This window comes from Adiantum capillus-veneris, chromosome 17, assembly GCF_014529385.1.
Source record: "Adiantum capillus-veneris isolate H3 chromosome 17, ASM1452938v2, whole genome shotgun sequence".
In the NCBI taxonomy this organism is placed as follows: Eukaryota; Viridiplantae; Streptophyta; class Polypodiopsida; order Polypodiales; family Pteridaceae; genus Adiantum; species Adiantum capillus-veneris.
Window position 1 is genome coordinate 47,849,423 of NC_140947.1, and position 26,665 is coordinate 47,876,087.

At 46.0% G+C, this 26,665-nt stretch overlaps 1 protein-coding gene across 9 annotated transcripts; it reads right to left on the bottom strand.

The window, feature by feature from the left end:
* Positions 1 to 2,256: 2,256 nt before the first annotated feature.
* On the bottom strand, positions 2,257 to 22,066 carry LOC147437200 (pentatricopeptide repeat-containing protein DOT4, chloroplastic-like). Of its 9 annotated transcripts, none has more exons than XM_086486799.1 (3): positions 21,355 to 22,066; positions 5,783 to 5,876; positions 2,257 to 5,696 (listed from the first exon to the last, which is right to left on the bottom strand). In XM_086486799.1, exons 2-3 carry the CDS (start codon positions 5,813 to 5,815, stop codon positions 3,705 to 3,707), a joined length of 2,025 nt encoding a protein of 674 aa, XP_086342925.1. In that variant the 5' UTR covers positions 5,816 to 5,876; positions 21,355 to 22,066; the 3' UTR covers positions 2,257 to 3,704. The 9 variants fall into 9 exon arrangements, 7 of the variants coding, with proteins under 7 accessions (XP_086342925.1, XP_086342926.1, XP_086342927.1 ...); XM_086486800.1 differs by having other exon boundaries at positions 5,783 to 5,961; positions 21,355 to 21,490; XM_086486801.1 differs by having other exon boundaries at positions 5,783 to 5,924; positions 21,355 to 21,470.
* Between the last annotated feature and the right edge of the window lie 4,599 nt (positions 22,067 to 26,665).

Here is a 26,665-nt window from a genome sequence, read left to right on the forward strand (position 1 = left end):
TGGTTGCACACAGGTGACATTCCATCATAAGTGGATCGCTCGAGCACAAGTCACCCTCTCTGTTGCCATTGTGTCACCCTATGTTGAGCAGATGGAGTTCACTTTTGGCACATTTCAAGGGGCCCCCCTACGTCGAGCTACTGATGGAAGGAATCACAGGTGGTCCAAGAGCAAGTGAGAGGAAAATGTTGCTACGACCACCTCGCCATCATTTCTCTAGGTTTGTACATGACTCACGAGGTTCAATTTTGTGTCGGATGTGCAATTTCATGTGTAGAGAAAAGAAGCTCCATGCTCTTTCATCAACACAAAGTGAAGATCTATACTCTTAGTGCACTTACCTTTGCTTTTCAATTTGGGACGGCGTGCTCTGCATGCCTTTGATCAACATGTGTGCCATCAAAAATGACGTGTGTTGGAATATAGTGTTTATAGCTACCCTTGCCTTGCATAAGCCATCCCCGGCTAGGGACCACAACCTTCCTCATAGCCTAATGGAGCTCATGTGCAATGAGAGGAGGAGAAGAGGAGAGGAAATATTTTCATGTCATACTAACAATCCAAAGAGACCTCAAAGATCTATCCATAATAATTATGTGTCCACGGAAAAGCAGCCCCTCAATTACTTTTGTACTTCAAACTAGAAGTAGGTTACAAAGGGATTATATCCTTAATGGAACTCCCTCCTTGCTTCACTCTCACCACCTCACACACACCTTGTTTCATCAACTTCACAATGCATTTTGTGTGTAGAAGAGGCATCCTTTTATAGGCCAAAAGGACTGCCCTCTCTCATGAGAGGCAGCCGTGTGTAACCGCCCTTGTGTAGACCAGCCAAAGTTGAATTCTCCCATGCGCCCATGTGTGGCCACCCTTGAGAAGATAAGACCGCCTAGAAATCGGCCACCGACGACCAACCGACCAACCAATCGGTCATTTTCGACCACTTTTCGACCGTCGTTCGACCATAATATTCCGACGAAAAGAAATATTCCAACTAAATTTTTGGTTTTTTGACGAGTAATTTTTCTTACACACAATGGATTCTCCTCATAACAAGGGCTTACAAATGTGTGTTTTTTAGACTAAAAGTTACAAGGGGTGAATCAGGCTCCATACTTAACAATCTCCCACTTGGAGACTAAGTCCTTGAGTAACTACCTCTATCCAACAAAATGATGTCATCAACTTCACTTGGCATCGTTAGCCATTCCCAGATTTTAACTCTCCTATAGGAACATCCACCAATCGCCCAATGACGCCTCTGTGAGAGAGAACCTCAATACGGTTACCAATCTTTTGCTAAAGGTGTTTAGAATCCAGATATAGTCATAGACGTGCCATATTACACGTGAGAGAAGGGGAGCTCATACTCTGAATCTTGTCACCCCAACCCAAGTGACTTCTCAACCAAGATTTGTGTGTGTGTGTGTGTGTGTGTGTGTGTGACTACGATACCCAATCCGCAACGGGATAGGTTGCAGAGTACACTTGGCACGTGATAGGCTGGATACTAGGACGACTTGGTTATCTCCGTCATATGAGTTGGGGGTGAAGATGGCTTGTTATTGAGACAATCTTCTCCGCACGACAAATGATGGGTTTATCTCACATCCCAAGTATATGGACACCCACCTATCTCATGGCATTAGATGTGTTATTGGTCAGCTACACACCTCATCTCACTAGTTGGAGATAGAGAAGAGACTCGCCAATGCAGTGGTATACCCCCAAAGGAGAGATTATGCCTGGTATGCCAGAGACACAGGAACATTATATCTGCCAATGCACAACATACTATGAGGTGGGTGACCATTTTCATTGCTTATTCAAAGAGCTCTTTGGCCCCTTATCCGACATCATGGATGATCAGAGTTGCTTAGGTCTCTTCCTCCTGGAGATCCGTAGACTCAAAGAGACTACCCTCACAAGTAGAGGACCTACACATAGAGGATCTATACAGAGGAAGATCACTATTTTTTCAAAGGGACTACTCGAGATGGCCCACCATACGCTACCCAATCACACCCTCTTTTAGCATCCTTCTTGATCGAGCCATCTAACTTGGCCGATGCCGGAATATACAAGGATCTTCACATCTTAGATGAGGTCTACATCAAAGGCTACAAAGCATCATTGAGCGACATTGAAACACACACACACACATTTATTTTTATTTTTATGTTCCCCAAACTTTGTACTAGATCACATATGGATGTAACCTTTTGGTCTCATAGGTAATTTTGGTCTTTTGAAGACATTAATATAACATTTCATTTCATATCTCTCTCTCTCTCTCTCTCAAAATCTTCATATAAATGACACCTCAAGGGCACAGCCCCATGATAAATGTACAAAGCCTACAACCACAAAGGTGTCATCCCCAAGAAGTCGAGAAAGTATACAAAAATTGCCGAGACTATTTTTTGGTTTTCTTAAAAAGTCTCAGATCTTCTATCTCTACACAACTGCATGAAGGTACATCAGCTTCCCTAGGAACCCTATCAGGCTCAAGAGAGACAGGTGGTGTCTTTGAGGAATCCTTAAGAGGAGAAAAGTGGTATCTCTGCCAAAGAAGAATAAACCTGAAGATATGGATACTATGGAGGATCCCTATACCATCTTGACAAGAAAATCAATCTATCAATGCTGGCATATTGAGAGCTTTTAAGTCCCATTTTCATATTCTGAGTTAGTCTGATATGACTGCTTATGTCAAAATCCACCAACAAGCGATCCACAGCTATATCGTAATTAGCATGGGAAACACTCTTTTGTTTCATTGTCTACCCTCTCCTATCTAGATTCTAAATGCTCCTATTTAAGGGCATATAGAAGGTTGATACTCCATTTGACATGCCTGCTGTCTGACAATGCTGGCACACAGTTGCCACCACAGTTTGATATCATATGCCTTCAAATTAGAGGTTCGAGCCACCAACTTTTTCTCTTTACATAAGAGCAGCTTCTCATACTTGCCAATTACTCTGTCAACCCAAAGAAACCTTTTCGCCTGCCTACAGGACAACTGCATTGATTTGCTAGAGAAAAACGGCTAGTTAGCACCATTTCATTGGTACCTTTCAAAGTCTGTGCTTACAGTCACCTCCCTGAAAGCGTAATCAATGAGCATCTCTTTCGTTCCTTCAGATGTAACGCGCACACGAGGCATTCGTGGTGCGGTCGATGGTACCATGAACATCCTCAGACCGGCTGCTGCTTTGCGCACATGATGGCTGCAAAGTTGGAGATGACATATGGCTGACCTTCAAGGTGCAGAGCAGGCAGGGAACCAGCTAGCTCCACATAAGCTGTGTCACAGCTTTTGCAGGCCTGCAACACCTTCACGCTAGTCCCCACCATGCGAACGTAGTGAACATTTTCTGAACATGATGAAAGGGGGGGGGGGGGGGGGGTTCCAATTGCGGTGCAAGCGGTAGCGAGCCGTTTCTCTGAGTGCAGGGACGTGGTGGGTCTTGCTGATGTGGAGCACCCTTTTTCACCGAACGGGCTTCGCGAACGCTCCGTGTGTTCAACATAAGAGGCTCCTGCCATTGCCAACTAGCTCTCGTCCAAGATTATGGCCACTGCCAGCCCAAAACCCTCTAGAAAAGGTAACAATGGAATCTTTTCACTACCGTTCCTTCATAAAAATTTGAGAATTTTGTATTACAGATTCAAAAGTGGGCAGGCTAAAACCAATCTCACAACCTTTCCCAAGCTTCATTTTTGAGCCTCAATGCCTCGACCTCATTTGCTTCCTTCTCCATTCCAGCATCCACAAATAAATTTGCCATGCTGACATAAGCTGCTGGACTCCTTTCATTCAATCGTATTGCATTTACAAATGCGACTTTTCCCACTTCCAGATTGCCCCATTTTCGACAAGCCGCCAACACAATATCCCACATCACAAGTGTCGGGGAAATTGGCATCTTCAAAATTAGAGATAGTGCCTTTTCCAGTTGACCTGCACGACCAAGGACATCAACTATGCAAGAACAATGCTCGATAGCAGGATTGATACCATAGTCCCTGTTCATAGACTCAAAATACAGAAGGCCTTTGTCCACCAGGCCTGCATGGCTGCATGCATGCAAAACACCAAGAAATGTGACCAGATTAGGGATGACACCATCTTCCTTCATTTTTTCAAACAATTTTATCACGATTTCAGTTTCTCCTTGTTGTGAATGCCCCACTATTAGTGATGTCCATGAAATAACATCGCGAGCTGGAAGCTTGTCAAAAACTTTCTGAGCTCTCAACAGTGAACCACACTTGACATACATATCAACCAACGCATTGCCAACCATAAGGTCCCTTTCCAAGCCGTTCCGTTTAATTGCAGCATGCAGCTTCCTACCCTTGTCTACAGCTCCAATGCTGCCACAAGCCTTTAAGACGCAAACAAATGTACTGGGTTCTGGCAAGATGCCCCTGCGTTGCATTTGTTCAAAAATCACCACAGCCTCTCTACCATGGCCATGATTTGCATAGCCTGCAATAAGAGCCGTCCATGAAACCACATCCAGAGAAGAAATCCTTTTAAAAACATCCTGTGCTTTTTCCAGCAACCCACAACTAGCATACATATCAACCAATGTATTCCCAACAAGATTGCTTGTTTCCAAACCCTTTCTAGCAATCTCAGCATGCATTTCTAGACCTTGGTTTATAGCTCTTAAAGTGCCACAAGCTTTCAAACCACACACATATGTAGCAGCATCAGGTGGGACACCCTTGCATTGCATCTGCTCAAAAAAGTACAATGCTTCTTCACCATTGCCATGCTGCGCATGTCCAGAAATGATCGTCGTCCAAGAAACCACATCTTTTACCGAAAGCTTCTCAAACATTTCTTGTGCTTTAGAAAGTAGACCACATTTTGCATACATGTCCACCAAAGCATTACCAACTACCAAGTTTCTCTCCAATTTGTGTCTTGAAATTGCACGATGTAATTCTTGGCCCATGTTTATATCACGCAAAATACTGCAAGCCTTTAAAGTACAAGCGTATGTGGCAGCATCTGGAAGAATTCCCTCACGTTGCATCTGGACAAAGCAGTTTAAAGCCTCCTTGCCACGACCATGTTTGGCATACCCTGATATTAATGCAGTCCAGGCCACTATATTTCGACTTGGAAGCTTGTCAAATGCTTTCTGTGCTTTCTCAACGAGCCCAAAACAGGCATACATGTCAACCAGGGTGCTGCCAACAAAAACGTTTGTTTCCAGCCCCTTTCTAGAAAGGTCATCATGTAGCTCCTGACCTTTTTTGGCGTCTTTCAGCTTAATGCATGCTTTTAATAACGGCACAAATGTATACCCACTTGGACGTACACAGTCCTCTTGCATCTTTTGATAAAGACTGAGAGCATGCTGTGACTCCCCACATCTATCGTAACCTTTGATAAGAGAATTCCAAGAGCATTCACTCCGATAGGGCAACTTGTCGAAAACCTTTTGGGCATCATGCACACGATCAATTTCTACCAGCAACGAAACCAAGTAATTTCCAAGCTGTTTATGATCTTCCAACCCTTTTTTCTTTAGGAAGGTATGCAAACGTAAGGCACATAACACATTTTGTTCTTTCTTGCACCTTTCCAAAACACCAGCTAGATTTGTGGCAGAAAGCTGCGAGTCAGGGGCCGTCCCACTCTCTAAAAATTGAATAGCCGCTTCTAAACTCTGCAAATATGAATGAATGTTGTTTCTTTCTGAAACAATCTGCTGTCCCTTAAAAGACAAGCCTACTTGGGAAATTGTTTTCTTACGCTTGTTCCTCGCACAACTATGATTCGAGTCATTGCTCATCCAATGACATTTCTGTGTAAGTGTACGTGTCAAATCTTGGGACTCGGGGTTCGTCTGTAACAATTGGGGGAGCTTTACATGAGCCACCACATTTGCAAAATACTGATTCGGTCTCCACAATTTCAGAAAAATCAAAAACCTTTCAAAACATCCAAATTGCAAAAGTGAAGGGTGATAGTGTAGAAGATGAAAAGCCTCAGAACATTGAAAAATCAAATCTATTTGCACTCTCTATATAAAGTGGGTGTCCACGTCTCATAATCGTGCACTCATACTGGCTCCTCTTATTTTGATCCATGGGAATCTCACGAGATCCTTGTTTCAAGTCATGACCAATTGCTACTTGTATCCTTAAGATACATACTAACGTGGCGCAGTTTGTATCGTTCTCAGAAGTTGCCTTCTGCAAAGGCTACTTCAAACTCGCGAACAAAAGCAGCTTTATCTACAATCCTTCTTCGGTAGCAATATTCAAATTTGACATCCTTATCTCCAGCTTGGAAAGTCTCTTCTTGGGGTGTCGGGACCGCTTCTTGGAAATAGCTCTAGAATCTTTATGAACATAAATTTTGTGACGACTCCTCCGCTCTAGGTTATGTTTCCCTACCTCTCGTTGTTGATCAACGGGCTCCTCTAGATCTAGCGAAAGATATTTATCAAGGATTATGTTGTCCAAGTAAACTCTTCATGAAAGAGTAGTTTGGAGAGTAGCTAGGTGAGAAGGTCAAATCTTCTTCTACTCTCGCTCAGCCAGAAGTGCCTTTTGCACACTTCTAGCTGAGCGAGAGCAGCTTGTAATTCTGCCATCTGTCTCTTGAGGCGTTTATCTTGTCCTGCCATGATTTGTATGTTTCTGCCAAGAACCATCTCTCTTTATAAAAAAGGAAGAAAGAGGACCTTGCTTTGATACCCCTATCACAATTATAGAAGCGAGCAATTAAAACACTTTCGAAACTATTCAATTATCTCTTTTAAGAATCCACAAAGAAAAAAACTTAAAGAGTAATTCAAAGGGACACGACACTCGAGACCAAAAGATGGGCTGGTTCCACCACCCTTCAGGAGACTTTTCTATTACTTTATCAACTAATTTTACAAACACATGAACAAGAGGAGCTTGCGCTGTTCTCCATCTCGGAAGTATTGTAATGCAAAATAATCCATGCTATTCAATGACACACTGTCTGAAATTTCATGAACCTGTAGTTGGAAACGGTTATATCAGTCTTGTTTTGTGTTCCTCTATGCAAAGGTGATTACTCCCGTTATCTGCTTGCTTACGAAGTGCTCAAGCGAGGTCGTCTTTGCTGCAATTCAGGGTCAAAAACTCGTTAGAGAGTTGAAAAACTATCTGGACAGCCGACAGAGCGCTTGTGAGTGCGGCTATCCACACAGGGTGTAAGGTGCATCAGAAGTGAATGATGGTGTATGGCTCAGGATGAGTGATCAGTGAGTGCTTAAGGTTCCTTTTACTTAGCGAAAGGGAGAGCCTTCCTTACTTAGAGAGAGAATGTGCAATCACCGAAACAAAGAGAGTGGAACTTGTGAGTGCAAAGTGCATGAGAGTGCTAGAGACAGAGAGAGAGAAAAGAGACGACACTAGATGGGGTCCCAAACAACCCTCCAAGGGTCCCCCCCTCTATTGCTAGAGAGGTATTTTCTTTAGATTACACAAAGTCGGGTACAATGCTTCTAGATGTTGTGGTACTTGACGACGACGATGTCAATGACGATGACAACGATGTCGGCCATGAGGTCGAGGCTAAGGGCTGAAGCTGTTGAAATCTGAAAACGCTAGAGATGCTGATGAGGTCGGGGTCATGCGGCGAAGCTAATGGGCTAATCTATCGCCAATGACGCCAATGATGGCTGAAAACTGAAAAACGCTGGCTGATATGTGGGCTGAAAATTGAAAATGTTGATCTGGTCGCAATGAGAAGGCTGACCACGGCGAGGCAAGGCTGATCAAATGAGGTTCTGTGGCGGTACGCCGATGGTGAACAAAAATGCTGCTGGCTGAAAATGCTGATGTCTAAAAACGCTGATGGTCTTGCTCAGAAAACGCTAGAAGAAGCTGGTCATGCGGGTACGGCTTGGTACCGTTGGGGTTCTTGCTCCTCTATGCCTTCTGCCTTCAAATAGCGCCCAATGGGTTCCTTTTATGGGTCCTTTAGCCATTTGCCCTACCTACATTCCAACAAGGGTAAAGGAAAAGTCACTTATTAAGAAAAATGTCTACTAAGAGGTAGTTCACGCGCAGTTTGGAAAAATGAGTTTTTGCGGTGGAAATGCTCATGTTGGGTATTGGATAATGATGCTAGTGGTCATGGGTTGTGCAATCAGAGGGTATGCAGCTACTCTAAGTGCCTGGACATGCACGTCCTGCAAGCGCTCACAAAGGTGCCAGAACACTTCCTAGGCTACCTAAACCCTAGAAGTAGGTACAGCTTGTCCACATGCACATAGGGTTAGATGTGTGCGTGACATCCCCCCCTTCTCAAGGTGAGGTACTGGTACCAAGCTGTATGGCTTCCATATTGTCCGCCAACAACTCTTGGGAGTCTGCGAAGAACTCTTCGCCGTCCCACTCTGCTACATGGGTACCGCGATACTTGAACTTCAGGACAGTCTGCAATTGTTAGGTGCAGCGGAATGATTGTTTTCGCTTTGCTCAAGATGAGTGCTCCGAACTGTGCTCAAGGTTCCTTTTGTTCTATGGAAGGATGGAAGGGAGAGCCTTCCGTTCTTAATGAGAGAATGCTATGATCACAAACAAAGTGAATGGACACTGTGCGTGCAAGTGTATGAGACTGAGAAATAGAGAGAACAGAGATACAACGCCAGAGACGTTGTAAAACCCTTCTCCGAAGGCCCCACTCTCGTCGGCGAGAGTGGTCTACTTATGATTGCACAAAGTGGTACAATGCAGATGCAATGGACTGATGCAACTTGGGACTATGCCAACGACGACGACAGTGATGACGATGACGACTTTAGGGCTGAAATCTGTGGTCTTCTAACTGCTGAATTTCGGGGCTGTTTCGGTGGCTGAAAATGACTGTTTTGGCTGCGTTTTCGAGGCTGAAAATGGATATCTTCTGCAACCAACTAGGGCTGAATCTGCTGCTAATCTTAACTGCTGAAAACGCTGCTCATCTGCTGCAAATGTTCTATCTGCTGAATTCTGACTCGATGTCGATGACGACGATGCGACGACGACGCGCTGAAAATGCAGATGCTGAAATCTGCGTTTTCCGGGCTGAAACTGTAAACCTTGCGGAAACTGACCGTGCGGCGAGGAACTGCTGCGGGAAGGTGAGATCTGCGAGGTTTGGGACTTCATCTGCGAAGTCTAACTGCTGAAAACTGGAAACGCTGGTCCTAGGGCTGATTCTGTCGCAATAGATCTGCAAAACGTTGAGGTTGCTGGCAGATGCAAAAATGCTAGGGCTGAAAATGGATTTTCTGTCGTCGAGATTCTGCAGATGCAAAAACGCTAGGCTGATCTGCTGTGGTCTTGTCGCCGTGGCTCTGCAAATGCAAAACGCTGGCTGATCTGTGGTGTCTTGTCCAAAAACGCTAGCCAAATTGCTGTGGAGCAAAAACGCTAGAAGTCCTTGGGTTCTGCTGAGAAGGTGCCTGTTGAGCATGTGCTCCTGCTGCCTCTTCTGCTAGAAAGTGCTAGCTTGGGTTTGCTTATATATTAACTTAGCAAAATTGCCCTACCTACTTTTGTTGGTGTAAGGTGCAGCGGAATGAATGTGGTATTTTCTCAAGATTAGTGATCCTTATTGCTCAAGGTTCCTTTTAGTTCTTAGGGAAAGATAGAGCTTCCGTCTTATGGAGAGTGCTATGATCACGAACAAAGTGAGTGGATATTGTGCGTGCAAGTGAATGAGACTGAGAGAAGGAGAGAGAAGAGATACGACACCGAGAGGTTGTAAAACCCTCCTCCGAAGGCCCCACTCTCGTCGACGAGAGTGGTCTACTTTGATTGCACAAAGGCGTACAATGCGTATGCAATGGACTGATGCATCTTGGACTATGCCGATGACGACGACGGTGATGACGACGACAACTTGATGACTGAAATCTGTGATCTTCTAATCGCTGAAATTCGGGACTGTTTTGGTGGCTGAAAATGATTGTTTTGGCTGTGTTTTCTTGGGCTAAAGATGGGGATCTTCTGCAACCAATGGGGACTGAATCTGCTACCTTGCTATAGGCTGAAAATGATTGTTCGAACTGCTGAATTTTTGCGTTTTATCATTGCTGAATCTGCGTTTCCATGTGGCTGAAAAACACTAGTGGATGGTGCAAAAAAACGCTGATCTGCAGCAGTCCCTAGCGTTAGTAAAAACGCTGATTTGGGGCAGATGGTGGGTGAGCAAAACGCTAAGGAAGGGGCTGAGGAAACAAGCGCCAGAAGGGGGAAACTTGATGGCGATCTGATGCTGAGAAAAGCGCTGGGGGTAAGAACTTGCCCGGCGAAGATGGGATCCAAAACGCTGGGGGTGCTGGGGGGTACTGCTGAGAAGTTGCCTGTTGAGCAGGAAGCTCCTGCTACCTCTTCTGCCAGAAAGTGCTAACTTGGGTTTGCTTATATATTAACTTAGCAAAATTGCCCTACCTACTTTTGTTGGAAAGTCACTTAAAAATAATAAGTGAAAATAACCAAAAATAGGAAAATAGGCTAAATGCACTGGAAAATTCCCCTAACGATGCTAATGGATTCTGATGGGAATTCCAATGATCATGCTGTGTGCAACCGGAGGATATGCATCTACACTCAGTGACTGGGCATGCACGGTCTACGAATAGACTCACAAAAGTGCCAGATCACTGCTAATCTAGACTTGACTGGACTGACTGAACCCTGCTGTGGTATAGCTTGTCCACGGACACATAGGGTTGGGATGTGTCACGTGACATCCCCTCCTTTTCAAAGTGAGGTACTGATACCAAACTGTATGGCGTCGAGGGAGATCGCCAACAGCATCCGGAATCCTGGAAGGGACTCTTCGCCGGCCCACTCTGTTGTGTGGGTCGTGCGGTACTTGAACTTCATAAAGGTCTGCAACGCTTGCTTCTTTGGGCCGCGCCGGAAGCGACACAAAGTCTTCTGTGGCTCCTTCGATGCTTCACCTTCGTCTAGAAACCTGCTTCTTTCGTCTTCAAGAATCTCCATGGCTGAAAATTCCTGAAACCATCTCCAACACAAAACCATGAACATACCCATTCCATGTAAAGTGAAGGAAAAAAATCTTGTCTTCTCGAAAGACTGTGTATGCAATGTAGATGAACATAGAGACGGAGTGACAACCCGTTCATCAAACACATGCAAACAATGAGGTCGAATCTTTTCTGTTTGATCGAAATCAATCAACTGTGGCCAATCACAATGGAAATGCCCATGCTTGGTGCTCATACTATCATGTGATCTTTCGGAAACTGTGTCATGCCAAGGAAGAGACATGGAATGTGACTTCCTGACGTACAAACTTTTCAGCTTTTCATCAACAATCCGCATACATTCGTGCTCATCCATGAGAGAAACGTGCTCAACATGCAATATGTCATGCCTAGGAAAAGGGATCACATAACGATGTTGACTAAAATACAGGAAACCTTCACAAATGAAACACTCGAACAATGTGTGCGTATCAATCATGCGAACACATAATACTTCCTGTGACGGCTGTTTGGACCAAGGCTCGAGAGCCAAGATCGCTTCTTCCGGCTCTATCGAATCTTCTTGTGGGGGATCTGTGGACCTTGACTCGAAAGCCAAGATCAATTCTTTGTGATTGATCGAATCTACAACGAGGTTAGCTTCGCTAGAAAAAGCATCAACTAACACATCAGCCTTGTGAACAATCACATCTTCTTCATGCAACTCATCATGCTTGTGAGAAATCACATCTTGATCATGTAAATCATCATGCTTGTCATTGGCATCCAAATCATCATGCTTAGCAATATCATTCAAATCATCATGCTTATCTTTGTCATCCAAATCATCATGCAAGTCATTGTCAATCAAATCATCATCATGCTTCACACAATCATGCAAATCCTGTGTGTCATGCTTTGGAGAAGAAGAGACTGAGAGAGTCTCCGTCTCCTGAATCTCTAAGCGTTTCCGTCTCCGTCTCTAAGCGAAGTATCCATGCCGCTTCGAGTGATGACCATTCTGAAGTTGTGAGTTCTTGTGGGTTCTTGGGTTCTTAAGTTCACGAGGAACTTTGGTTCTTGGGAGTCTTGGTTCTTAAGTTCACGAGGAACTTAGGTTCGTGCGGGTCTTGGTTCTTGAGGTTCTTGAGGTTTTCTTTCGCTTGCAAACCGTGTTTGAGAAGGATCTTCTCTTCACCCGAGTTCTACTCCTTTCCGCGGGCGCACCCCTTGGCGGCCTTGCGCTCACACCAAGGTTGCTTTTTCCCACCTCACGTCGATTGGCCGGCCGCTAAGTGCACGGTCCGCTCTCAATGAGTGAAAAGAGACACAAGGGGAGGCTGGACAAGCCCTTCTTTCTTGGGATTCCTGTCACTCTTCAACAAAACACAATTAGGAATCGACACGCCCAAGTAAACTTGGGTTCGTGCGACCTCAACAAGCAAAAAAAATTCTTGTGGTTCTTTCCTTGAGTAATGCAGAACACTTCCAAAGCTCTGATACCAATGTAAGGTGCAGCGGAATGAATGTTGTATTTTCTCAAGATTAGTGATCCTTATTGCTCAAGGTTCGTTTTAGTTCTTAGGGAAAGATAGAGCTTTCGTCTTATGGAGAGTGCTATGATCACGAACAAAGTGAGTGGATATTGTGCGTGCAAGTGAATGAGACTGAGAGAAGGAGAGAGAAGAGATACGACACCGAGAGGTTGTAAAACCCTTCTCCGAAGGCCCCACTCTCGTCGGCGAGAGTGGTCTACTTTGATTGCACAAAGGCGTACAATGCGTATGCAATGGACTGATGCATCTTGGACTATGCCGATGACGACGACATTGATGACGACGACGACTTGATGGCTGAAATCTGTGATCTTCTAATCGCTGAAATTCGGGACTGTTTTGGTGGCTGAAAATGACTGTTTTGGCTGCGTTTTCTTGGGCTAAAGATGGGGATCTTCTGCAACCAATGGGGACTGAATCTGCTACCTTGCTATAGGCTGAAAATGACTGTTCGAACTGCTGAATTTCTGCGTTTTATCATTGCTGAGTCTGCGTTTCGCTCTATGGCTTCCATGTCTTCTTCGTAGGCTTTTCTTTTTTTTTTTCCGAGAAAAAGATCCTTGTATTAGTTAATGAAAACTGCCCATAGGGCTACAACCACCTCTGCAAGAGAGGGCTACAACAAGCATGATGGGGAGACTCTCCCAATGAAAAAACAGCATATATACAATGAGGCTAAATCAAGAGATGGGAGGAGGGAAGACCACACAGGTGGACAGTAGTGCCATCTGAGCACCCCCTGGACTATGGTGTAGAAAGGCCCAGCATGCGGTCGGAGCTGCCCTGTAGTCCCTCGAGCTGTCCTCTGAGAGTATGGATCAGCTCTAGCCAAAAGTCACGAACAGTCTCTGCTAGTGGCACAGGGCGAGCCTAAAAGATGCGGAAACAGCGGGCCCGCCAGATGAACCAAAGCGTCAGGCCACTGATGAGCTCCCAACACTCCTCTCTCTCACTGCACCACTCCTGTGGAGTAAGCTCTGTAGCAGGCTGGAGTGTAGGTCGCCCCCCCTGCATCACTATCATCCTGCTGGTGGAAGATAGCTCAAACTGAAGTGCCGGGCCCGTGAGGGTGGACCAAGCCGCTGCCCCCCAAGTGTACTGTCGAGCCGTGGAGAGAGCAGGCATCAGCCGGAGAACTCGTAGCCACACCTGCTGGGCCGAGGGACAGTCCCAAAGACAGTGACGCTGACTCTCCACCAAATGGTCACAAGCTGCACATGTGGCCGAGAGACCACTATGCACAAGCCAGCTCCCTACTGCTGTGGCTCTATGTGCGACCAGCCATTGAAACAAGGTGACTCGCCTCGACTGTCTCGAGTCCCACAACCTCTCCCAAAAGTCTGCCAAGAACTCGACTGTGAGACCCTCCTCCTGCCAATGACGTGCTGCAGCGGGGAGGGCCTCTCTCTGTGCTGCTAGTATATGACGTCCCAATCGAACAATGTACTGAAAGAACGGGACTCCTGGGTGGTCTGCAGAAGAGAAGGGGTCCCTCCATAGCCACTCACCAGGATCCCACTGTATTCGTAGGCTTTTCTTTCTGCTTCTCTTTCTTGGTCCAACTCCTCCATAGGAGTTAGTGCAATCTTTGTCGTAGATGGGGAAGGGGGAGGGTCGGAAAAACCTCCTGGTGGGGAAAATTCTTCTTCGCCTCTCTCATGCTCATCACCTCCAAGCGAAGTATCCATTCCGCTTCCAGTGATGACCATTCTGAATTCGTGGGTTCTTGTGATCTTGGGTTCTTAAGTTCACGAGGAACTTGGGTTCTTGCGGGTCTTGGTTCTTGAGGTTCTTGAGGTTTTCTTTCGCTTGCAAATCGCGTTTGAGAAGGATCTTCTCTTCACCCGCGTTTTACTCCTTTCTGCGGGCGCACCCCTTGGCGGCCTTGCACTCACACCAAGGTTGCTTTTTCCCACCTCACGTCGATTGGCCGACCGCTAAGTGCACAGTCCGCTCTCAATGAGTGAAAACGGAACACAAGGGAAGGCTGGATGTCACGTGACACATCCCAACCCTATGTGTCCGTGGACAAGCTACACCACAGCAGGGTTCATTCAGTCCGATCAGTTTAGAATAGCAGTGATCTGGCACTTTTTGTGAGTCTATTCGTAGACCGTGCATGCCCAGTCACTTAGCATAGATGCATATCCTCCGGTTGCACACCACAGAAGCATAAGCATTTCCATCAGATTCCTTCAGAGTCAGTTTGGGAATTTTTCAAGTGACTTTATTCCATTTTCCCTATTTTTGACATTTTTCACTTATTTATTAAGTGACTTTTGTTGGGTAGTCAGTAGGGCAAATTGGGTAAGTTAATATATAAGCAAACCCAAGTTAGCACTCCACAGCAGAAGAGGCAGCAAGAGCTTCCCGCTCAACAGGCAACTTCTCAGCAGTACCCCCCTCAGGACCCCCATCGCCATACCTCCCTCATCCCTGGCGTTTTCATCATCAGTAGCCATCACCAGCATCTCCCCCTTCATTGGGCGTTTTCCCCCACAGCAAGCATCGCCATCAACCATCAGTTCCTGGCGTTTTTCCCCCTACAGACACATCAGCCATGCAGCGTTTTTAACTCTGTAACCTCAGCGTTTTTTTCCAAAAATTACTAACGCTAGGATCTGCTGGCATTTCAGCGTTTTCTCAGCATGGAAAGGCACTGCAGAGACAGCGTTTTTCAGCCTTCATTAAGAGCAGCAAAACGCAGCAATAAGGAGGCTTAGCATCAGCGTTTTGATCATCAATTCAGCCCGACCAAAGACCATCATTTTCAGCCATGAAGAAAACGCAGAATTCAGCCATGACTCAGTAGCCGATTAGCCCAACCCGGTTGCAGATTGTTTCCCCATCTTCAACCAAAGAAACGCAGCCTAAACAGTCATTTTCAGCCACCGAAACAGTCCCGAAATTCAGCAGATAAAAGATCCCAGATTTCAGCCATCAAGTCGTCGATGTCACCACCGTCGTCGTCATCGGCATAGTCCCATTGCATCAGTCCATTGCATACGCATTGTACACCTTTGTGCAATCAAGTAGACCACTCTCGCCGACGAGAGTGGGGCCTTCGAAGGAGGGTTTTACAACCCCTCCGTGTCGTATCTCTTCTCTCTCCTTCTCTCAGTCTCATTCATTTGCACGCACTAGATCCACTCACTTTGTTCGTGACCACAGCACTCTACAAGACGGAAAGCTCTCTCTTTCCCCAAAAAACTAAAAGGAACCTTGAGCAATAAAGATCACTAATCTTGAGAAAAGACAACATTCATTCCGATGCACCTAACACTGGACAAGCCCTTCTTTCTTGGGATTCCTCTCTCTTCAACAAAACATGATTAGGAATTGACACGCCCAAGCGAACTTGGGTTCGTGCGACCTCAACAAGCAAAAAAAATTCTTGTGGTTCTTGTGGTTCTTTCCTTGAGTGATACAGAACACTGCCAAAGCTCTGATACCAATGTTAGGTGCAACGGAATGAATGTTTGCACTTTGCTCAAGATGAGTGCTCCAAACTGTGCTCAAGGGTTCCTTTTAGTTCTTATGGAAGGTAGAGCCTTCCGTTCTTAATGGAAAGTGCTATGATCACGAACAAAGTGAATGGACAATATGTGTGCAAGTGTATGAGACTGAGAGATAGAGAGAGAAGAGAGATATGACACCAGAGACGTTGTAAAACCCTCCTCCGAAGGCCCCACTCTCATCGGCGAGAGTGGTCTACTTATGATTGCACAAAGTGGTACAATGACGATGCAATGGCCTGATGCAATCTGGGACTATGCCGATGACGACGACGGTGATGACGACGACGACTTTAGGGCTGAAATCTGTGGTCTTCTATCTGCTGGAAATCTGCAAATCTTTGGGCTGTTTTGGGTGGCTGAAAATGACTTATGGCTGTGTTTTTATGGGCTGAAATTGAGGATCTTCTGCAACCAACTGGGGCTGATTCTACTGCTGTCCCATAGGGCTGAAAACGCTGCCTCTCTGACGCGGCAATGACTGAAAACCACTAACGCTGGCTGACTTAGGTCCTTAGCAAAAACGCTAGCTTGATGAAGTCCAAAAACGCTGATGGGCTGAAATGGAAAACGCGAGCGAAACTGGGATTTGATGGCAATCATGGGAATCTGCAAACACTGGCATGCTGAGGGTGATGGCGATCATGTAAAGGATGGAAACGCCATGGATCTGGGTACTGCTGCCGATGCGGAAACTGTCTAGACAGAAAACGCTAGAAGTGCCGAGGTTCCTGCTGAGAAGTTGCCTGTTGAGCGGGAAGCTCCTGCTGCCTCTTCTGCCAGAAAGTGCTAACTTGGGTTTGCTTATATATTAACTTAGCAAAATTGCCCTACCTACTTTTGTTGAAAAGTCACTTAAAAATAATAAGTGAAAAATACCAAAAATAGGGAAAATAGGCTAAATGCACTGAAAATTCCCCTGACTGAATTTGATGGATTCTGAAGGGAATACTGATGATCATGCTGTGTGCAACCAGAGGATATGCATCTATGCTAAGTGACTGGGCATGCATGGTCTACGAATAGACTCACAAAAGTGCCAGATCACTTCTAATCTAGACTTGACTGGACTGACTGAACCCTGATCATGCTGTAGCTTGTCCACGGACACATAGGGTTGATGTGTCACGTGACAAAAAGCTACTTCATGACAAGGGTTCAGTTCAGTCAAGTCAATCTAGAATAGGAAGTGATCTGGCGCTTTTGTGAGTTTGTTCGCATATCGTGCATGTCCAGACACTTAGAGTAGATGCATATCCTCTGGTTGCACACAGCATAACCATCAGATTTCCATCAGAACCCATCAGGAGATTTTTTACAATGCATAGACCTATTTTCCCTATTTTTGACATTTTTCACTTATTATTTTTTAAGTGACTTTTGTTGGGAACTAGGTAGGGCAAATTTCATAAGTTTGTATATAAGAAACCTAGCGCTAGCACTTTTTGGCAGAAGAGGCAGCAAGAGCACCTTGCTCAACAGGTAACTTCTAAGCAAGACCGACACCCGCAGTAGACCTAGCGTTTTCAGCCATCTGAGAACATAGCATTTTTGCATCAGATCAGCTAGCGTTTTTGCAATTGCAGATTCTTGGCGACAGCAAGACTAGCAGATCCTCTAGCGTTAGCAGATTCCCTCGCAGGACAGAATTCAGCCTAGCGTTTTCGGAGCAGAATACAGATTTAGCGCAACGTTTTTGAATCAGCCTGATCCTCAGCGTTTTTACAGATCTTCACGACAAGACCATCAAGAACACTAGCGTTTTCAGTTTTCAGCATTCAGCACCCGCAGTACAAGTCCCGAACCTCGCAGATCTCACCTTCCCGCAACAGATCCTCGCCGCACAATCAGATCCAATGTAGTTTGCATATTCAGCCCGGAAACCACAGATTTCAGCATCTGCGTTTTCAGCGTGTCGTCGTCCACACCGTCGACATCGACATCGCAGCATTTAGACTCATTGCATCAGGCCTTGTATCAGATTGTGCAATCAATAGTAGACCACTCTCGCCATTGAGAGGGGCCTTTGGAGGAGGGTTTGACAACTTCCCGGAGTCGTAATCTCTTCTCTCTCTATCTCTCAGTCTCATGCACCTTCACGCACAGTGTCTATTCACTTTGTTTGTGATCACTTGCACTTTCTCATAAAAGAATGGAAGGCTCTCCCTTCCCTAAGTAAAAGGAACCTTGAGCACAGTTCGGAGCACTCATCTTGAGCAAAGTTCAACTTTCACTTTCCCTGCACCTTACACGAGAGAGGGGCCCTTGGAGGAGGGTTTGACAACTTGTCTGGTGTCGTATTCTTCTCTCTCTATCTCTCAATCTCAGTACCTTCATGCACAGTGTTTTCCACTTCGTTTGTGTTCATTTGCACTCTCACTAAAGAACGGAAGGCTCTCCTTTCCGTAAGTAAAAGGAACCCTTGAGCACAGTTCAGAGCACTCATCTTTAGCAAAGTTCAACATTCACTTCCGTTGCACCTTACATCATAAGTAAATCTATGTGAAACCTGCACGTCTTCAGACTTCTCCCCCATCCCCACTCTCCCAGTGCAGGGGTTTTCTGAAGGCATGGATGCTTCGATTTTTAAAGAATGTGATGATCTCAAGTTGATCATTCAACAAACCCAATTTACTTGTCGTTTTGTAGTCTCTAAACTTGCAGGATATGACATCATTTTGGGCATTAAGTGGTTTTGTTGGTTCAAGCCCGTTATCGATTGGGAGAAGCTCACATTTCTCATCAAAGATAATGTATCGCAGCTCGTCCTCATTCGAGCCGAGAGCGGTATTCCCTCTCTCCCTCTCATCTCTCACGTCCACGCAAACAGGGAGCTACGTCAAGAAGCCCAAGCGGCAGTCAACTATGTCAACCCCACATCAAGGAACTTGGGTATTCCTCACACGTATAGTGAAGGGTTTGTCAAAATCAATTATGTGCTTTCTCAGGATCATCATTCCCCTACACACCCTCTCCATCGACCTATGGACATTGTCTCCCACCAATTGCATGACGAGGAAAACGTAGGTAAAGAAAATTTCTCAACCGTATAAAGAGAAGCCAAAACCGGGTGATTTCTCATTTAGGAGGCTTCGCCCTCCCAAGGTACAGTCTGTTGGTTTACTAGTTCTCTTTGTTCGTAAGAAATTAAACTCATTTCAATTTTGTGTGGATTTCAAAGCACTCAAGTCAAGGATGGTCAAATTCCGCAAGCCGAGACCTCACATGGTCGTTCCTTTGAAGCGTCTACATGAGGCACATCGAGTTTCCAAAGTGAACCTGTCGAGTTGCCGCCACAAGGGTGGACTTCCAAGGAGCAATCCAAAAGAAGAACCACCGGAGATCATTGTTCCAGTCAACGTCACCAAGTCGAAGCGTTTTCAAATGCTTCCCATTCAGTTTGGCAATAAGAAGGAAGCAAAGCAACATTTCCTCAAATTCAAGGATCGAGGGACACATGAAGATGCTTCGGTGGACGAAGGCTTTTTCATCCACTATCCAAATTTGTACAAGGAGGCCATGCAGTTCAGTACCTGTACCTCATCTTAAGCAGGAGGGGATGTCACGTGCACATGGCTCTGTGTGCCACTGGACATGCTTCATCGACTTCCAAAGCTAGATAGGGATGTCTAGAATCTTAGGAGAATTAGTACCAGCAATTTTGTGAGCTTGTTCGCAGAACCTGCATGTTCGGACAAGTCCATTAGATTAGGTTTACCAACCCTCTTGCATAAATGGTTTGTATACGCGTTTTGACAGATGTTATCACACTACGGTGGACATCTGGCATGACGAGCATGTAGTTTTAGGTTAGAGGAATCCAATAAGCTATTCCCCGCGTCGATCGGATTCTCGAGTGGACGGATGTGCAACAGTTGCGCCCAAATCTGGACCCCTGGACCTATTTTTTTTAATACATCATTTTTATGATTTATTTGTTGGGAAACCTGGTGGACAGTTGCCTTACCTAGGCCTTAATAATTACTTAAGGCCCATCCCTCACCTATAAGAGCTCCCATTTTCAAGTCAAGTTGCAGAAGGTGATTCAGAGCATCTGAGAAGCAAGACAGCCTAGTGTTTTCATGCAGCCAGCCTAGCGTTTTCAGAGCAGATCTGCCATTGTTTTGCACAATCAGCCCTAGCGCTGCACTTCCCTTGCAGATCACGCCAACGTTTTCAATTTTCAGCCCATCGCCGACAAGGCGGTGCGAGATTCTTGAGCGCTAGCCCGTCATAATTGCGGTCCGTGTACTTCGGCAACCCATTGAGCTCTCACCGCGGCCATTCCCTCGCCGTCATCGAGTGCTCCATTGTTGTCCATCATCGGCATCGTCGAGATCTGCATTTTCAGCCCTTCATTCCTCTCACATCGGGAGTGCAAACCAGCCCTTTCGAGGCCATCCACAATCCCACATCGAGAAGGATCCAAGGTGCATCAAATCAGCCCCGGAGGTGACTCTTCTTGAGGATTTACCGCGGTGATTTTCCATCGTCAAGTCAACAAAGTCTGCATTGAGGTATTGCATTGTGTATACATTCCATTTACGCAATCTAAAGCAAATACGACATCGTAATGGTGTGGGGGGGCCTTGAGAGGGCAGGTTGGGACCCCATCGGGTGTCACTCTTCTCTTCTCTCTTTTCCTCTTTCTCTCTACACATCTTTAATGCATTCTCTCAACCCCTCTCTTCAAGGGAAAGTAAAAGGAACATTCATTGAAGCATAAAGCATTCACTAACGCAAGGAAAGAAGTTGAAGGATTTGTGGAAGTGTAAAACTAGACCTTCACCATTTCAATTCCGCTGCACCTAACATTTGAACACGCTATCTTGTGGGTTAGTAATTATTCAGCTTTGCCCTACCCATACTTTTGTACTCAGCTTCCTCGGTCTCTTCGTAACTGTTTCCATTTGGGAGACATCTGACTTCAACCGTTTGAGATTTTTCCTGATTTTTTCTGGCTTTTTGGCATAGATTCACACATTTTGGGTGGCATATCTTGCACATTCCTCTAATCAACAAGAATTCGTTTTACTAAAGTATGTGTTTGAGCGCGTGTCTATAACCAAAGTGAAAGTTCTAGCGCACGCTGGTGGGTGTTCGTGTGTGTGTGCGTGCGCGTGCGCACCTCATGTTAAGGTTTCCCATCTGTAAATTAATCCAAGATTTACACAAAATATGTGTGTGTTTGGGGGATTGGAATGGTGATGCGCGCAAACACACAAGCAAACACACTATAGCACAGAATCTCTGCATAGCAATAAGCGAGGAGTGAGTTGAAGGACTCACCTCTGACACTAGAACTTTGACCCCTCGCAACTGCTGCGTAAGACAAGCCCACTGCAGACCACCGGGTGCGCATTTGAGTGTCAAGTTTGAAGAGCAGAGAAGGCGCGTTTTGAAGCCACGCATCTCTCACGACATTTGGAGCGCCTCAAGGCTAATTTTCTCCTTTGCTTGTGCTAGCTCTAGAAAATATACGCTCTAGTATGTGTGGACGTTTCTGCAGAACGTCGAAGCGCAGAATCTGCGTATGATGCTTTGTTTGGAAGGCTTCAATGCATTTACCCATTTGAAAGGTCAACCGCAGCACACGTGTTCTCTATGCATCTCCAGAGAGGCGGCCGACATATGTGTGCGCAGGTGTAGCGAGACACGTGTGAGTTCAGCTAGCAAACGCTCGGCAGTGCCATAGGCCCGCAGCAGACACGCAGAAGCATGAGGCGGCAGCGAAAGAATCATATATTCCGCTTCTGGGCTGTGTTCCTTGTAGGTTTTTCGTGAGGGAGAACGAAGCTAGAACAGGTACGACCCTTGTATCTCTAGACGGTAGGATGTCTGCACCGAGTTCTGTCTGCAGCAAGATACAGAGGTGTGTGGAAAATATGGTCGATGTGTGTCCAGCGGAGGGCGTGAGTGGAGCCGACCTGCTGTGTACCGTAGCTCAGACTGTGTGTAGAGTGCAGGCCGCTGAGGCAAGATGGCGAGGGGGTGGAAAAGAAAGGGGGGGGGGGGGGGGGGGGGGGGGGTCCTTTAAACGCAGGGGAAAATGAAAAGAGGCTATCCAGTACAAAGTTTTATTTTTAAAAAGTTCAAAAAAAAGTTGAAGATTTAGTTTGTGCATGCATTTGTAGGTGCAATGGCACAATTGAAGAGATTAGCACGAGCATTTGGAGATGAATGTAATCGTCCACCCAAGAAAAGGAAATCTGTACTTGCAAGTCAGCTTGGTTGCTTGTCGAAGAGTAGAGGAAGGCCAATGTTGAGTGCCGCGGAGAGATCCAGGAGGGATGGCGATGAGGCGAAGAAGCTGATGGAAGTCAGCGTGACTGTAGCTGTGGGTAGTGCGGACATTGATAGTAATTTACTAGGTCGAATGCAAGAGTTCTTAAGGAAGGAGACTCTTGCCGGGATATGTTCGATAGAGAGGGGCGGCAGTGTCTACCATTTGCACTTTCAAATGGTCATACGTATGTTTGCCAGGTCTTTAATTGCCATCAATAGGAAAGTAAAAGCTTACTTGGGATGGGACAAACAAAATCCAATGGGAGGGAATGTATCATGTCGGGCATTGAGACAGAAAAACTTACATACATTCGAAGGGATGGTGGGGTATTGCATGAAAGATAATGGCGAGCCCCACTTTCAGAAAGTAGAGCATAACATTACTACGGAACAAGTAAACAAAGGGATTGAGTTGTATAGCCTGTACGGAGTGGATGACTCAAAGAATCGGATATGTTTGACGCATAACAATGTCTTTGACCGTGCGTTGATGTTCTGGCGACTTCAAATGCAACATCCATTCGGAAATGATTTCTTGAGTACATTGCACAAGATGCTCTGCAGTGGTAAGTATTATCCTTCGGTGGCGTGGATAACTCCCTGTCAAGGCCGAGGAATGAGCTTAAAGAAGATGAAAGCGTTGTGGAGATGCATCACATTTCCAGCTTCCACTACGTACCAGGATGTTGTAACGTTATTTGTGGCAGATGATTTATATAGAACCAGCCAACCGAGGTTAGACTGGTTCATATCTCGCTGGAAGGATATCGAAGAGTAAGCTAATGTGACATTGCTTTTTTTGAAGCATGTTTGTGATTGCGCGTGATGGTATGCACTTTTCTTAATGAAGGAAAAAGCTACCTAATATGAAGATGACAAATGATCAAGTCGTGGATCTCAATGAGGCAACTAGTAGTGGAGACATGGAAAGCGATGAAAGACCGCCACAGATAGGGGATTTGTACATGCCCTTAGTGCACCGATGTGAAGCAACTACTATAGCATCGTACTGTGTTTCATTATTTTGATGAATAAAGTTTGCCATTTCGTTTTATAAATGCTTTGTTGACAGTAATTGTTCATGTATCGCAGATAAACAATGGACGAAGACAACCACTCAGTGGAGTTGAATGAAACACAAACAGAGGAGTCGGCAAATGACAATGACGCAGGCTTCGAGAGACTAGGAGAAATTATTGTTCAAATTTGGAAAGAGCTTCATGAGCCCCATAGCGAGGGAAACGAGACATTCAAGTCACATGTCTCTAACTTAATCCAATCCTTACGTAGATCTGTGGATGAGTATCAACTGAATGTGATAGATGTACAGATCTGTGAATCAGAGCAGCAAATAGCAAGTTTAAAGAGAGCCACTTTAGACATCAAAGTTCAGCTAAACAAATTAAACGCTCTGATTATAAGGTTGTCAAATAGCATAGCAACAATGGGCATGTAATTTGCTTTTGTATGTTTGGAGGTTTATGTACTTTGTAGAAAGCTCGATTGTTCTGTAAATAGCTCTTCCTGTAAAATATATCCTGTTCGTTTGTGTTGTGCCAATTTCTGCAACCGATCAGACATATTGCAGAGCATTGTTCTATTCACTGAACACCTTAACTCTGTCTCGAACAGTGGCCAGCAGGGCGAACTAAGTGGGCCCCCATCATTTTCTGTGTCTGTGTGTGTATGTGTGTGGCTGTGGCTCAGGCGAGAGGGTGACGAGCTAATGTGACTTGACAGGGCGGCAAATTAGAGAGGTGACGAGGGGGGAGGGAGACGGGGGGCTATGCTGACGTGGAGCTGATCTCTCTCTCTCTCTCTCTCTCTCTCTCTCTCTCTCTCTCTCTCTCTCTCTCTCTCTCTCTCTCTCTCTCTCTCTCTCTCTCATGTATGTCGCTCAGTTCTACACCTCTCTCTAAAGTCAAAATTAATGGATAATTTTAAAGGAGAGGGGGGGCGAGAGATATTCTTGGGTATCAAACTGAAAAATTGATTTTATTTTTTAGTATGCCAGTATGTCTGGAGGAGAAGGAAAAGGGAAGACAAGAGGTAGGCCACGTGGAAATAGGGGCGCCCTTTCCTTTTTTGATCTCTCTCTTTCTTTTCTTCTTCTTCGTCTCTCTCTCATCTTGGCGAAGCGGTAGACCTCTCTCTCTCTCTCTCTCTCTCTCTCTCTCTCTCTCTCTCTCTCTCTCTCTCTCTCTCTCTCTCTCTCCTCTGCACAAGGCAAGGCCCCACCCTTCAGGGCGTCGGTTTGCTGGCTCACTTGCGCTTCCATGAGTTTGCAGAGGAGGAGCATGGGATTGTGAGGCTTGTCATGCAGAAACAAAACAGCCCGTGTGTAGGGAGATCTCGCGCAGATTGCAGCCAAATGCTGCAGACTGTCTATGCGGACTCTCTCTCTCTCTCTCTCTCTCTCTCTCTCTCTCTCTCTCTCTCTCTCTCTCTCTCTCTCTCTCTCTCTCTCTCTCTCTCTCTCTCTCTCTCTCTCACACGTGCGCAGAGGTGAAAGGGGATAGACATCCAGGCAAAAGCAGGTGCGCGGAGAGGAGAGATCGAAGCAAAAGCAGAGTGCTAAGGCAGACTCCACAGAGGAGCACGTCGAGGGAGGGCGACAGGGCGAGGGAGGACGTCGGAGCTGAGCAAGCAGAGCCTCATCACTATGCCGAGGGTGTCGGGGGGGGGGGGGGGGGGGGGGGGGATTTCCGACGTGGAATTTTTTAGGGGTTACCCGGCTGGAAAAAATGAAAAAAATGCTCTCATTAGTTTGAGAAGGAAACGGAAAGGGTCTACAAAAACCGAAGGAGAAAGCGAGAGTTTCTTAGAAATTGCTATTCTAGCATGGAGCAACGTGTGCACACATGCAACAGCTTGCACTCTGTGCTCGTTTCATTGGCCGCGAAGGCAAGGGCTTTCGATTGTGTTGGGTTCAGTGGGCACGAAAGCAAGGTCTTTCGACTGTGTTGGTTTCACCAGACGTGAAGGGAAGGCCTTTCAAGGCGAGAGCCTCAAGAGGTTGTGCCCACAGTCTCGCCCTCGGTTGGATTCACCATGGAAGGGCTGTTTTTCCTGCGGCTCTAACTCATGGGACTCTGGCTAGACCCCTGCGTCAATGCAGGGGTCATGAGGGATCTGCCAAAGTTATCCTTGCATACTGGAGCGGGCAGAGTGCAGCGGTGCTCAGGGCACTTGGGCAAGAGGGGGAGATTCGAGGGATCTCCAAAGTAAGTATGAGAGAGAGGGGGGGTGAAGGCATCCATGGTCCGGAAGTTCACGCATGAAAGCTGGGGTGATCGGTAGCCGTCCAGATTATTTAAAAAGTAAACCCCCCCCCCCCCCCCCCCTCTTAATGCTGGGTGTTTACTTAGTGTCGAGGCTAAAGTGAGAAGGCTTGATCGGCTAGAATGGTCTTTCATTCTTCTCAACATGGAAGGGATGGGCTTCGGGCCTACGTGATTGAGGTTTGTTAAGACGCTCTTTGGGCATGCTCGAGCCAAAGTTGCCTTCAACGGTCTTCTCTCCAAAAGTTTTATTCTCAGGCGGTCTGTAAGACAAGGTTGCCCCCTTGCTCCCCTCCTCTTTGCCATAACCACGGATGGCCTCTACTGCCTGGTCAAAGTTAGGCTTTAGGAAGGAAAAATCAAGGGCATCCATCTCCTTGAAGACCAGCGCCAGCAGTGTCTTTCTCAATTCGTAGATGACACTAATGTGCTACTAGCCAATGAAGAGGAGTCCCTCTGGGAATTCTGGCAATGCCTACACATCTTTTGCTTGGCCTCTGGGTCCAAGATCAACCGCTCCAAATCGGGGTTAAGCAGGGGAACGCCCCACTCCCTCAATGGTTGATGGATATTGAATGCAGATTGATAATGGAGCATCAACCCTTCAGGTTATTGGGAATACCTATGGGTTTTGGGCTTTCTCTGAAGGAAAGGTGGAAATGGGTCGTAGATTGCTTGCAAGCTAAATTGGAAAGCTGGAAAGGCTTCCAAGGATCTCTCATGGGAAGAGTCATGGTCATAAGCCACTTTCTCCTGGCATATGTCGTGTTCTTTCTAACCTGTTGGAGACCACCTGAAGGATATAGTCAAGGTCTGCCGTAATTTTCTATGGGATTGTGACTTCATTTCCCACAAAAAGGCCAAGGTAAAATGGGATATTTGTTGCCTGCCTAAAGACCAAGGGGGCCTAGGAATCATCAACATCTCTAAGGTTGCAAGAAAACTAGCGCTCAGGACCATTACCCGAGCCCTCCTTGATAGTCAAGCAGAATGGGCTATTTTACTCTTCAGAAATCTGAAGAAATTCAGTATCA